The following is a 14,587-nucleotide window of genomic DNA, read 5'->3' as shown; positions in this document are numbered from 1 at the left end:
GGAAAATGTTTAAACATAATGTGAAAAAAATAACATGAAAAAATCTAAAATTGAAAAAAACAAAATCAGAGAAAACACAAAAGTTACTCTGAAAACCTTTTTTTATTCAAATATTTTTAAAATCACTGCTTCTGTCTTCTTGAATCCCAGTCGGCCTCGGCAGATGGCTGCTCACATTGAGCCTGGTTCTGCTGGAGGTTTTCTTCCTGTTAAAAGGGAGTTTTTCCTCTCCACTGTCGCTAAATGCATGCTTAGCGTGAGGGATTGCCTTTAAGTCAATGAGTCGATGCAATCAACTGGTTTTCCTTAGGTAGAAAACTTTGAATCAATTTGACTGGATGATCTGGTTGAATCGTCTCTATAAAGTGCCTTCAGATGACGTGTTATGAACATAAACTGAACTGAAATAAATATTTATTTTATAACAAAATATTTAATTTGAGAGAAAAAAATAGATATTCATTTAACAAGTTAGATATTATTTTCTAAATATACATTTTTTAATATTTAATTTTATTATTATTATTATATTATTTATAATTAATAATTATTTTAGAAATGTAATATTTATAAATGTATGAATTATATGGTGATGATAAGATGTTGAAATATTGACCCCATTTTATTCACTGATTTGGGGCTAATAAGTTAAAATATTGCTGCGAATATTTGACTGGATAACTTTACAAACGGCACCCCATATAAAGACAGTTTTTAATAATTGAATCCAGAGTAGAGGCAGGCGACTGGTCCCAGGAAAGCTTCTCATCAACAATCCGACCTTTGGACCCCTTCGATAACTGAGAGGAGCTGATATCTCAGTGTGAATCATGTGAACCTCTCAGTAGGACTTACCCCGAGCAAGGGACCCCGACCCAGCACCGTCTCACCCGGCGGCAGCGGGACTACATCACCGCTGTCCACCCGAACCAGTCCGAAACCGGACATGAGGCTTTGCTCTGGGGCGGGACTGAGAGCGACTCTTCCCAGACACCCTGCTTGTTTTTCGGCACAGAAACGGGATAAGATTTAAAAGTTTGATTCTGGGGGAAATACGAGCAGCAAAAGGTTCGGAGAATAAACTATTTGAAAACTTTTAAATGATGGCGAAAACCAGTCAACAGACCAAAAACAAGAGGCTCCGCGGGATTCCCGCAACTCTCCTGCTGGATTCAAAACTTCCGGGTTACAGGAGAGCATGCGCAATAGAGACGATGGCCAGACTCCGTCCCAGAAACATACATTTTTAATATATTATTGGTTAAATATTAAAATACTTTCAATATCTCACATCTTTTTTCACTATAGATAATACTTTTTAATACGGCATATCTATTTTAACAGAATAAAAAATGCTATTATTTATTTAAAAAAAATTAGTACTTTCAAATTTTAAATGTAACGGCGCATGCGCTCTTCGCTCATGCGCGCTGACGTCGGCGTAAACAACCGTTGGGGCATTTAAAGAGCTCAGCTGCCAAGTGTTTCTCCAATCAAGGTAAATGAGACGCAATTTTAAAGATTTAGATTATTCAAATGTCACTAGATTAACTCTGATGGGAAGTTTAATAATTAATGGAAACAGTTTATTGGGAATTTCCAGCCGGAAATCTGCTGCTGAGCTTTACGGAGAGGAGGCGAAATGTGGCAGAGACACTATAATTAATCATCACTGCGGGATGAAAATCTGTCCTGTGTGTCCACAAACTGTTTTATGACAATCATTGTGTGGTTTTAATAACCTGCAGCGATGCAGGTCCAAATAGAAGAAAAAGCAGCGGTTCGTAGTGACCGTCCGGATGGGCTCCTCCGAGGATATGATCTTAGAAAATAAACCGAGTATTTTGATCGTTTTATATTAGTGGTTCAGCTTCATATTTGTTTTTTATTCCCGGTTTCACAAAAATAAATGAAATAAATAAATAAAAAAAAAGCTTCAAGGTTCCTCACAGAGGACCTGGAGTCTGACACATGCCTGGGGACCTGGATAGCAGAGGCGTAGCCAGAAAATGTTTATAAGGGTGACCAGGCAATAACCAATGTACAGTTAGGGTTGGCCGAAACTATATAGGCACCAGAACCCAATGGCGTAAATATAGGTAAGCAGAGTCTGCAGTTGCTTACGGCCCCCGACCTTTTAGGGGCCCGCGTCACTGACTCCTGTTAGGCCCACTCGCAATTGTGGATTAGGACGTCTGATTGCAGACGTAATAGTGCGAAAAATTCCTCTCAAAACCCACCTGATTTTAAGATAACCAACCGGACCTTATTAATACCCCAAGGCATGTCAGATTTTAACATGATGGTGAGCCGTTTAAACACGACACCAATAACAAAGCAGACACTGGTACTTTTAATTACTATGTTAATAACTGTGTATAGTTCATTAGACAGTTGGTAAAAAATACACATTTAATATATTTCAAACCACAATCTATGATTTCACTGAAGACTCCTAGATGACTTGCAGAGACACATTTCTAAAAACAAAATCTAGTTCTGAAACGAGCATGAATTCTATAATTATCATCTTTGATGTTAGTATATTGATGTGTATAATTAACCACAAAAAAATAAAATGTTTTGAATATTCCACTTGAGAGTATTACTACTGCCACCATCTGTATTGGAGGCAAAAAAATGGTATGGGTGGCTAATGATTGGCTAAGGGTGGCCATGGCCACCCCTGACCCCCATCTAGCTCCGCCCCTGATGGATGGGTGTGTGTAATGGCAGCCTTAGAAGCTTAGAGTTAAGTTAGAGAATTTTTCAACAATTTTCCCCTTTAAAAAAGAAAAAGGTACCTGCTGGTGAGATGAAGCCTCATGAGGCATTGAACCGTTTGGCCAAATTGCTTCAACGATCCCCACAGTTCATGAAGCCTCATGTCACCACCTACTGGTGGAGTGCAGAACTACAGTTCGTAATATAATTGTGATTTTTTTTTTTTTTTTTTGCAATATTGTTTTTCTTGTTTTTTTTAAAAGTATAAGTTAATTACAAGTTCATTTGAAATTGTTAATGTTTGGTCTGTATAATAAAATCTTTAGTAAGTTTTTTGTTTATAAAATGTCTTAGAAGAGAACAATAATTTTAGATGCACAGTTTTTCTGCCATTTCAGTGAAATAAGCTCAAGCAGACGGTGAAAGTGTTTGTGCGAATTGGGCAATGATGAGAAAATGAAAGGTGTTAGTCATTTTTATTTAAACATCATAGTTTTTCAACGGTTTATGGTTTTTATCGGGTTGGAAGTTATTTTGTTTGTATTTATTTGTGTTTTTACCAATCTATATTTATACTAGGGCAAAAATGCTATTTAGTCACATTAGCCAAAATACTAATTCTGTTTTATCAAAACTTCTAAATGTCTGCGGGGATCTTGAAGCAAAAACCCACATATTGGAAGTCAATCTCTTACACCTGACACCACTAATCTATCTATGATCAGTGGCTTGTTCAGATTTTAATAATTAGATTGTTTAATCCAACCAAACTATTTTTGACCAACTAGATTGGTTGTAAAAAAAACACCAATCTATTCTTAGGATACATCCAAACTCTTTCCACCTCTCCTACAAACTCCCACATCCTGACTAAGTACTGAGGCTTGTTAAATGCCTGCCGAAGTTTGTCAGGTAGCGAGGCTTCAGAAGTCATCTAATTCGGCTCCTCCCCCAAATGAAGCAAGCCTTGATACGTGCCGTGCGGAAACACCCTCTCCAGTACTCCACATACACCTCGAAGCCTCGGCTCATCTCACAGGAAGATCTTTCGCTCTGGACCTGAACTGTGATCCTTGCTTCAGGGTTGAAACGTCTCCTCAGGTTGTGATCCTTCTCGTCTGTTTCAGGTGGTCCACCCTGTTGGAGGATTATGCAGCATGAGTCTGCAGGGCCCTCGCCAGTGTTTCTGCTCTGTGAAGGAAGAGCCTCCCTGAAGCCACTAGAAGCTTCCAGCCATCAGAACTTTGCAGAGACACTTCCCACAGAGATGAGCGTGAGGATCTTCAGAGAGCTCGATGTGGAGAGTCTCTGCAGGGCCTCCAGGACATGCAAGCTGTGGCACTCCATCATCAGTCAGAGCGAGCAGCTGTGGAGGCAGCAGTGCCTGCTGGTCCGGGTTGTCTGTCAGCGTGAGGTGGACAGCGATCGGAGAGATGGGCTCTCCTGGAAGGTGGGTCTCTGCTGCGCCGCACTCTCATCTAAATCTGGGTTCTAGTTTAAAGTCATTTGGGGTCTAATTTCTTTAGATTTTTTGATACATTTTGATCGATAATATGGAGTAAATTTTGTTCCATTATTGTTGAAAACAGCGGGTTTTAGAGATGAAAATTTGAAGAAAAATAAAAGGCTATCCAGAAATTATGAAAAATGTTTTAATTAACAAAAAATGTTTGAGAGCAACTTAGCTGTATTCTCAGTTTGTTTTCTTTATACATTTTTTCCACCTTTTTTATTATTTACTTTTTTCACTTTTAATCTTTTTTTTCTTTACAAATTTTATATTCTTTTTTTTTTTTACTTCAAATGTCTGTTTTTCAGATTAATTTTATGAATTGTTTTCAAATGGCAATTCACTTCTGGGGGCGGTGCTTTCCTCTGCAGTGAGGAGCAAAGATGCATTTCTATTGGCCTGCATCAACGTTAGCAGCAGGACTTTTATTAGTCAAGAGCAAACTTTTGTATTCGGTCAAAAATGTGATCTGTGGAAAATAAAGTCAATCTGAAAAAAAGAAATTTGAAGAAAAAAATTTGTAAATATTACAACTGTAAACAAAAAGGTATAAATTTATTTAATTCAGTTCATTTATTTATCACCAATTCAACACATCATCTCAAGGCACTTTACAGAAACAATGCAACCACATCATACAGTCAGATTGGTTCAAAGTTTTCTATCCAAGGAAAACCTGCTGATTGCCTTGACTCATTGACTTAACAGCAATCCCTCACACTAAGCATGCATGTAGCAACAGTGGAGAGGAAAAACTTCCTTTTAACAGGAAGAAACCTCCAGCAGAACCAGGCTCAGTGTGAGCGGCCATCTGCTGAGGCCCACTGGGGTTCAAGAAGAAAGAAGCAGACATATAGAAAGTGGCAGAGATAAAAAAAAGGCACATTTTATTTTGTCAAAGTTTGAGTAAATAAAATGTGAAAAGGAAAACTAAACTTGAGAAACAGGAAATGTTGATCTCAAAACCTTTTTTTCATTGAGAAGTTTCATTGCTGGGTTGCATTTTTCTTTTTTAAATTTCAATTTACACACTATGGTTTTTACCAAATAATGGAACAAAATTCCTTCTATAGTTTTCCCTCGTCCCGTTCTTTCGCTCTGTAAACTGTTTCCTGTCTGAATGGGAGGCCTGGCCTGGTCGACCTGTAGACCTGAAACTGAACACGTCTGCCTCTCCTCCCAGGTGACCCTGCTTAGGAACTACACCCGAAGCCGGGTGAAGACCGACTGGCTGACGGGACGCTACAGCAGGGTGAGATCTGCAGACGAGCTGCTAAAGAGGAAGATGGTGCCGCTGGATGCAGAGACGTGGGGAGAGATCCTGCAGGCTGAGCTCGACAGATGATGATGATGTTAGGTTTTTATTTTGCAGCCCCAGAAGCACTTCTCTCTAATTTGACTCTAATATATGTTTTTTTTTACTCTGAGTTCACTTTATAGTATTACAAGCGATTGTACATATATTTTTTAATGTTTTTAATGCAAAATAATCATGGAAAATGAATCGGTTTGATGTAAAAAACAGCTGAGCTGAAATTAAACCTGTATTTATCAAACTCTGCTGGTTTGATCAGTTTTTCTGGTCTGTTGCTCCAACAAGCAGAACTCGGTGGCTCAGAACCAGCATATACAGCTACAAATCCAGTTAGGCGGGGGTGTTCAGTGTAGCTTCCTGGTATCACTGCTGCCCCTAGTGTCTATTCCAGAAATGGCAGCATATTGCACATAAGCGTCCCATAGTAGTTCCCATTATTATGACTGATTTAACCAGGTGAAGCTTCATTGAGATAAACATCTATTTTCCAAGAGGGACTTGTAAAGGGCAGCAAAAGAAAAAAACAATAAAATGAAATATACTTTGAATTACTCACTTAAAATTGGCTAAAGAGCCAGAATCCAGGAGCCAGATCCAGTTATAGTGGCCCTCCAGGAAGGACCTTACATTTCCCAGTAGTCACCATCATGGTTAGTTTCAGATAGGTTTAGGCTTCATTCCAGGCAGAGGAAGCAGTATGTTTAAAAGCTCCCTGACCAAGTTCAGTTCTGACTCTTCAGAATAATAAAAGTCCTTAGAGTGAAGTTCATGAGGATTAAGAGACTTTGTGATAAAAAACAGACAGATATGGAGGAATGAGACAAAGTATTTGTATACAAACAGCAGCAAATGTGAAAGTCTACGAACAGACAGAAGGACGAACAGCAGCAGTGCGTATGATGGTGGATATGATGTGCACAGCCGGGGTGGAGTAACTAACAGGCAAATCTAGGCTGTTGGGTTAAATGCAGAGTTAATTTCTCCAATGTTAGATCAATAAAGTTGAATTATTATAGCCTTTGGGGAGGATCTGTCGTGGAGATGAATGACTAGTGAGTGTGAAAGATGTTGAAGGCAAGGTTTATTTCCCTTTAAATTTGTACTTATAGATTTCCCCTTAAATTTATAAGTACACCGGTTTTATTGCCCCATTGAAGACAGGAAAGCCAACAGGTCAGTCTGAAGTGAGCTTTAAATTTGTTTTGGTTTGTTTTTGATGAATATGAGAAATCAATCATGATTTTTTTTTTCTTGTTAAATTAACAGTAAAACTTCCGGCTTTGGGGGTTCTTAGGTTAATGACTGTTGATCTCATTATAAGATTTGCTGAGGCTAAGAATAGCAAATATGATTTTAGGGACAAAATGGAGAAAATAAAAATTTTAAGAAAAAAGACGGAATGAAAAAGGAGAGGGAACATTACGAAAGGTAATAAAAAATAATGCATTTGTACTTTAAGATGTGTGAATTAATATAACATCACGTCACAATTACGTTAATGAATATAAAGTGACATAATACTTTTTAGGGGGTCACCACTATAGATAAGTTTGTCTCTAACAAGCTTAAACTGGTTCTCTGTATCAATCTGGTCCCACCACTAATACTTTGTTTTCCATGTATAAGTAAAGATTCTACATAGTTAATAATAAACTAATGCATAAAATGGATAATTTTATCCTAAAAAAATCCTATATATAGAATCATTATTCATGGAGGATAAATATAAATGTGTCCTTTGGGCTCAACATCTTAATTAGGGTGATCAGGAGAATCACAGAGGAATAGAAAATAAATGAAGGTGAATTAAACAGGATTATAATCAAAATGTGGAAACTTTGATCTGAATCAGAGACATAAATCATTAAAACACTTTATCTCAATTTATAGGATAAATTAAATAAAACGTGAGATTCCATAGAGAGAGAGTTTAAAATCAGTAAATTTAACATAAACACTCGGATTGATGAATCGGATGAATTGAATCTAAAGGAAAGCTCCATCCGGATCCGCTCTTATTGTGAAAGGTTGGACCGGAAGCAGTATCCGTGCAGCGGCTCTCTCCTCAGCATCCTCTCCTCCAGCCCGGAGTCCAGGAGAAGCTGCATCATCCCGGGAGCATGGACGACGTCCCGCCGATCATCATCATCCAGATCGCCCTCCGGATCCAGCCGAACGACGGACCCGTCTTCTTCAAGGTGGACGGAAGCCGCTTCGGTCAGAGCCGAACCATCAAGCTGCTGACGGGCTCCAAGTACAAGATCGAGGTGGTGCTAAAGCCCGGAACCGTGGAGGCCACGTAAGGAGACGGTTTGGGTTTGCTGAGCGCGTGCATGTTCGTGCATGTCCTCTGGTGATGGGGAGACCGGTGGGAGAGGGGGGGTCCCGCATCACCAGGGTTATGGGACCTCCTCCTCTTCCTCCTCCTCATCATCATCATCCTCCTCCTGCAGGCCGCATCATTGCCTCGCGCTGAATAAATCATGCGGGATCAGGTTCCAGGGTTGCGGTTTGCAGGCAGAGGAGCTCCAACATGTTTGGTTGTTGGAAACAAACAAAAACCTGAAATAAACTGAACTTCTGTCCATTTAAAGTACGGATCTCCTGAGGCTCAGCTGCAGGCATAAAGGAGGAACCTGAGGTTCTGGTGGATCTCTGGGTGCTGAATGGGCTGAATGCCTCAAATTCATCATAATCCGAGGCTCAGTTCTACCAATAAGAAAACCAAACCTTTATATCTGTCTGGATTATCATAATCCTGCCAGAGTTCTCCTCAATGATCAGTCAGATGATCCCATCTGGAAACTATGGAAGAGGATTAGGGCCACAAAAAAAAAAAAAGTTAACTGGTTTTTACATTTTATTTCAGTATAATGTGAGAAAAAAGTCAGAATTCTGAGATTAAAGCCAGAATTCTGAGAAAAAGTCAAAATTCTGAGATTAACGTCAGAATTCTGAGGAAATAAAAAATCAGAATTTTGAGATAAAAGTCAGAATTCTGAGATTAAAGTCAGAATTCTGAAAAAAAGTCAGAATTCTGAGATTAAAGTCAGAATTCTGAGATTAAAGTCAGAATTCTGAGGGGAAAAAACAAAATCTGAATTCTGAGATTAAGGTCAGAATTCTGAGGAAATAAAAATCAGAATTCTGAGAAAAAAGTAAGAATTCTGAAATTAAAGTCAGAATTCTGAGGAAAAATATGGGAGAATTATCCTGCCATAATGCAAGAGCACATAATTTCAATTTGAGAAAAGAATTTCATCTTCTTGCACTCAAAACTTATAATGCTCAAACTCAAAACATGCGCTCTCTCTCAAATATTTTCTCTTCTCTCTCAAATCTTTGTTTCTTCTCTCAGATTTAATGCTTCTTGCACAGATATTTTCTCCTCTCGCTTGCCTCCTTCTCTTTGCGCACAAACCGCGCTCTGCTCGAGTCTCAGTTACGCTCGCAAACCCGTAGGCTCTGCTTGCGGATTTTTTTTGCTCTCTCTCAAATTGGATCGGATCGTCGCCTAGCAACCTTTCCAGCCAATAGAACGACAGTCTCAGAAAGGGTGCGCTTGTCTAACTCTATGGAGTGTGCCTGTGATAAACCTTACCGACAATAAAACGGCTTTTTAATTTAAAAATTATCCATTTTCAGACGTGACGTGATGTGAACAGAAAACTCCCGCCTCAGAGTTGCTCGTCAGAAAAAAAAAAAGTTTGCTAGTCAGGGCAGATGCTAATTTTGCCTCCAGCAGAAATTAAGTGACTCTTCATTGGTGATTCTTGAATCGCCCTTTATTATTTCCTTTTTTTATTTTCCTGATTGTTGTTGTTTTTTAGCTTCTTATTTTAATAGCTTTTAAATTAAAAAGCCATTTTATTGGTTTTATAAGGTTTATAAGGTTTATCACAGGCACACTCAGTAGAGTTAGACAAGCGCACCCTTTCTGAGGCTGTCCTTCTATTGGCTGGAAAGGTTGCTAGGCGACGATCCGATCCAATCCGAGAGAGAGCAAAAAAAATCCGCAAGCAGAGCCTACGGGTTTGCGAGCGTATTTGAGACTCGAGCAGAGCGCGGTTTGTGCGCGAAGAGAAGGAGGCAAGCGAGAGGAGAAAATATCTGTGCAAGAAGCATTAAATCTGAGAGAAGAAACAAAGATTTGAGAGAGAAGAGAAGATATTTGAGAGAGAGCACATGTTTTGAGTGTGAGCATTATAAGTTTTGAGTGCAAGAAGATGAAATTCTTTTCTCAAATTGAAATTATGTGCTCTTGCATTATGGCAGGATAATTTTCCCATAGAAAAAGTCAAAATTCAGAGATTAAAGTCAGAATTTGGAGGAAAAATAATCTGAATTCTGAGATTAAAGTCTTCCTGTGTACTACTGCCACCATCTGGTGAGGAGTGTAACAGCAACAGGGTTGTAGATTTGTTCTGTAAATTTGTTATTTGTGCCTGTAGTTTTAAAAAGTAATGAGCTGACAAGGGGAAAAAAATGAAAACCTCTAATTTACGCATATTTCACTTGTATTTATAAATTCCGTCATTTACCTCACAGACATGTTTCAGTTGTGAGGTGGATCAGAGATGCAACAAGTCCTCCAACTGTTAGGAACCCTGAGATGATCATGTGATAAATTAGTCGTCCTCCTCTTCCTTGCAGCAATATGAACATTGGGGGAATTATCTTCCCTTTGGAGCAGCAGTCCAGGGATGAAGAGTCAGTGGTTTATCACGGCCAATACGACACAGAGGGCGTCCCACATACGAAGAGCGGGGACCGCCAGCCCGTCCAAGTCAGCATTGAGGTGAGACGAGACACATGAAGCTGTAGAGGTTCAGGCAGTACATCCTCCGGTGAAGCAGGATTATAGATGAACTTATTTGTTTGAATCTGGTGAAAGTTTGGCAGAGATGTTCCTGCCCACTTTCCCTTCTTCTTTTCTTTCATGTTGTTCACATAGTTTATCCTCAGTATATTTGAAATCAGTGACGCTCTTCCGCTTCTCTCAGTTTAGTTTGAATAAAAGCATTGTGGAGGATTTTCAATTTTTTTTTACAAGACCCGCCCTCACCACTTAAAAAAAAAAATGCACGTGCGAGAGCGTGCACAGACCCATTTGTCCTTGTGCACGCTCTGTTTAAAAGTTGCTGTTCTGAGCTCATACAAGCTTACTGTGCCCGAACATCCAACCTAACCGTCCGGTACTGCTGGATGCAGCCAAGACCCCGTCAGCATGATGGCGCAGCAGTTACTCATCTCCTTTTTTGAAGAGAGTTCCAGTCGGAGATTATCCATTTTGTTTTCCATCGAGTGGACGTTGGAGAGCAGGATTGATGGAAGCGGCGGTCTGTGGGGATCTCTCTTTAGCTTCGCAGTTAGCCCCCCTCTGCAGCCTCGCTTTCTCCATCTCTCGCATCTCTTCCTCCATCTGTTATTTTCCACTGTTGTGTTGTTGACATCCGCCCGTAGCACTCCGCAGCTTTTTAAACGGTCAAAAATGTCAGTATTTAAAACATTTTGTGTCCGTAGCTCCAGCAGGTGTTGGCGATCATAGATGCAGGTTTGATGTCTAGTTTGTATCGTTTTAAGCAGCATATTTTGTAAAAATTGTCAAGAGGAGCTGCTTTTGTCCGCTGCCTTGTAGCGCCGCCATGGTAACAAAGTTAAAAGTTGAAACTATATAGTGGATTTCATAGTGAACCCAGTTAACTGACCGTTCGGACAGATGATCACTACTTTTTTGCCCCGTTGGTCACGTAACTCCTCCTCCACCACACAGTGTCTGCGCCATCTTCGTTATTAGTCGCCCCTGTCAGGTAGCAGCAGCCTATGGCGACAGCAGGCCACTGTGACACCATATCCCATAATGCTTTGTGAGGAGAGCTCTCCACACAAAGCATTCTGGGATATATTTGCCTCTTCTGAGGCCTTTCTTTTCTTCTCATACACTTGGTAGACACTTTTTCTCTTACAACCCTCAGCCATTTTCAAAGAACCTCGGTGAGAAAGGTGAGCGCCGTAAAGTGCGCATGCGCAGAAAATGATAGCTAACAGGAGGAGCAATTAGGACGGCCTTACGTAAACATATCACCAGAATGATTGACAATTAGGAGGACCACTGATCCACGTGGAAATAAAAGATCAATTCAATAGAATAAAGCTGAGTTTGGAGGAATGGATATTTAATAAACTTCTCAATAAAAAAAGACTTTTGAGAGTAATTTATGGGTATGCAAAGGCTTAAACCAATATTTTTACAGGTTGCTTTTTAATTTTTTTTTTCCAAATGTAATTTTTATTTATTTCTGAGTTTTACAGAATAAAATTTTTTTCAATCCCATTTTTTTATATATTTCACGCAAATCTATTGATCTGTGCGCAGACCAATAGAAATGCTAATGCTAATATCCATGGAGTAGGCTTATTTCTATTGGTTCCTGCAATCATAAACCAAAAGAGTAGAGCTGAAATCTATAAAACCAGATTTGAAAAAAATGCTGTTCATAAAAAAAACTCAGGCTTACGGAGCCCCTAAAGGGACATGGAGGAAAAAATAAACTTTTGCGAGATTTTGCAAAGTGTTTTGCGAAATGTCGCTCAAGGTTTTACCATGTCAGGGAACCGGAAGTAAAACAGACACACAACAGTGGAGGAAACTATTGCAGGATATCGCAAAAGTTTATTTTTTCCCTCCATGTCCCTTTAGGGGCTCCGTACAGGCTCACCAAAAAATGTGACAAAAATAAAATATCCAAAAATATAATAAAAAAAAAAAAATCTACAAAACAAACTGTAAAAATTTGAACTTTTGCTTACAAAACAAAAATACCACTTTTACACATTTTTTTTTTTACAATTTTTGTTTTTGACTAAACAGAAATTTGGACCAAATTTCTCTCTATAGATGAGTTCCTTCCAGCAGTTCTGCTGGTGCAGGAAACCCTGAGAAGGAGCAGGAGTTCTGATGTTGGGTCTGGTTTCTCTGACTGTCTCTGCAGTTCAACAAGGCTGGGACGTTCGAGACGGTCTGGCAGGCCAAGTACTACAACTACTACAAGAGGGAGCACTGCCAGTTCGGCAACAAGTTTACCAACATTGAGTACGAGTGCAAACCCAACGAAACGCGGACCCTGATGTGGATCAACAAGGAGGCGTTCAACTGAGCCGGACGTCAGCAGGACACACCGTCCCCCGTTTGTTTGTCCAGGTCCTGATGGTTGTTCTGTCCTACCAGCACCCCGATCAAGTCAGCTGTTTGCCCTTCTGGTCTCCAAATGAATGAAGCTGTTGGTCACAAAGTAGCTAAAATCAACACGATGTTCACTGAAGACCAGAAAAAATAACAGCTGAGTTCTGTTGAAAAGTTCTGATCCAGTCCCTGTTCTTCTCCTAAGCAGCCATTCTTCCTTGAACTGTTAAACTGGTGAACGGTTCTCCTGGGTTTCTGAAGTTACACAGTTCCTTCAGGGCGTTCTGGTTCTGCTTGGCATGTCGGCTCACCTCCCTCACTGCTAGAGATCCATCCTTCCACCATTGAGGACCACCAGAACACCCGTGACCTGGTTTTTCTGGCACCTTGGGAGAAAAATCAAGACTGGATGGGAACTTTTTACCAGGACTGGATCAGATTGTGGTCCACGAGGCAGATGATGTTTGAGTGTTCTGATAATTTATTTGTATGTTTTGGTTTAAAATGAGAAACTCGCCTTTAATAATGGAATCATGGAAAATAAAGGAGCTTCTTTGTTGAGCCTTGGAGCGTTTTTCCGGGACTATTTTCAGCAGCGGATGAATCCCGTCGTCCTGTTGAACACCCCCAGGCTTCTTTTCCTTCAAACTGTGCTTTTCTGTCTGCTGCAGCTCCTGATTTCTCTGCACTTGAAGCTACATTTTGCCAAATTTGATCTGTTGCTTGTTGTTTTGTATTTAGCTGTAGTGTAGCTGTGAATAAAGCAGTGTCCTGAACATCCAGAACCGGGTCCAGCATCTCGGGGCGGTTCCTCAGAGTCTGTGGAACCTGAGTGGATCAACCTGATGGATCTCTTCTTTTTCCTAAATCTCTTAGTCAACATGTCCTTATGCCAATGAAAAAATATATATATCCTAAGAACCGTCACTTAAACAGAATTTTTTATGAAATAAATCAATCAAAGGCAATTGAGAATTAAGCTAGCAGGGATCAGGCCTGGTTATTGTATTGATTACAAAACAAGCAGGTGTGTAAAATCAAAAGATCAAAAGTTTTCATTAGATTAAATTCTCTGATCTTATTTAACCGGATCTTTTCTGTGTTGTGTTGGTTAATTGTGAATCTATGAGGTTTATCTGGTTATTCTGAGCTGGACAAACAGAAAACAACTGCTTAACGGTCATACGCTCCAAGTCCTAAGGCTCCACTATCAGTTCCAACAATAGTTATTTCCAATGTAAATACCATACAGTAAAAATACTGTAAGCTGTTTAGTTTTAATACATAAAATATGCTAAAGTATGCTAGCTCCTGTGGCGCTACCTTCGTACAATCAAAACAGCTGTTGTGATTTTATGTTCTTTTCTATTCCCAGCCCGCTGGGAATTTATGTTTCTGATACTTTAAGATGTTTATTGTCCTCCCCTGAAGGGGTGGTAAAATATCTTATTTAATCAGATATTGTTTCAGCTGTTATATACTGTTTATGAAAAGCATAGTAATAATAATAATATTTTTTAAAGCAGTTAAAGATTCCAACAAGCAAACTCATAATATAATTACCTTAAAATATATTCTGATGGTTCTAAGAATTTAAAAGGGTGTGTGGGAATAGGAATATATTTACCAGAGTTCAAAATACAAATTTCTAAAAGAATTTCAGATCAACTATCTGTTTTCACAGCAGAGATGGTGGCAGTTATACTGAGTTTCCAATGGGTGGAGGAGGTCAGACCAGACAAGTATTCAGGGAGAAGGAAATAATAGGAAAGATTTAGTATTAGAAATTCAGCACAGTTTATTTAGATTATACAGGAGTGGCATTGATATTTGGTTTTGTTGGGTTCCAGCACAT

At 39.5% G+C, this 14,587-nt stretch overlaps 3 protein-coding genes across 3 annotated transcripts in view; 2 read left to right on the top strand and 1 right to left on the bottom strand.

Moving 5' to 3' along the window:
- Positions 1–1,194, bottom strand: part of aplf (aprataxin and PNKP like factor) — a 22,413-nt gene extending 21,219 nt beyond the window's left edge. Inside the window, exon 1 of the mRNA XM_038271051.1 lies at positions 856–1,194. Coding sequence (XP_038126979.1) covers positions 856–948 — 93 coding nt within the window. The 5' untranslated portion in view covers positions 949–1,194. The remainder of the gene's footprint in view (positions 1–855) is intronic.
- A 203-nt stretch (positions 1,195–1,397) lies between these two features.
- On the top strand, positions 1,398–5,790 carry LOC119773885 (F-box only protein 48). The gene is made up of 3 exons (XM_038271086.1): positions 1,398–1,498; positions 3,852–4,174; positions 5,418–5,790. The coding sequence occupies exons 2-3, from the start codon at positions 3,875–3,877 to the stop codon at positions 5,577–5,579; spliced, it is 462 nt and encodes a 153-aa protein (XP_038127014.1). The 5' UTR covers positions 1,398–1,498; positions 3,852–3,874; the 3' UTR covers positions 5,580–5,790.
- A 1,788-nt stretch (positions 5,791–7,578) lies between these two features.
- Positions 7,579–13,823, top strand: cnrip1a (cannabinoid receptor interacting protein 1a). The gene is made up of 3 exons (XM_038271085.1): positions 7,579–7,848; positions 10,203–10,347; positions 12,542–13,823. Exons 1-3 carry the CDS (start codon positions 7,670–7,672, stop codon positions 12,704–12,706), a joined length of 489 nt encoding a protein of 162 aa, XP_038127013.1. The 5' UTR covers positions 7,579–7,669; the 3' UTR covers positions 12,707–13,823.
- The last annotated feature ends 764 nt before the right edge of the window (positions 13,824–14,587 follow it).

Source organism: Cyprinodon tularosa, unplaced genomic scaffold (assembly GCF_016077235.1).
Source record: "Cyprinodon tularosa strain WSP-4 unplaced genomic scaffold, ASM1607723v1 ctg79, whole genome shotgun sequence".
Lineage (NCBI taxonomy): Eukaryota > Metazoa > Chordata > Actinopteri > Cyprinodontiformes > Cyprinodontidae > Cyprinodon > Cyprinodon tularosa.
This window is presented reverse-complemented; position numbering and strand designations above follow the sequence as displayed.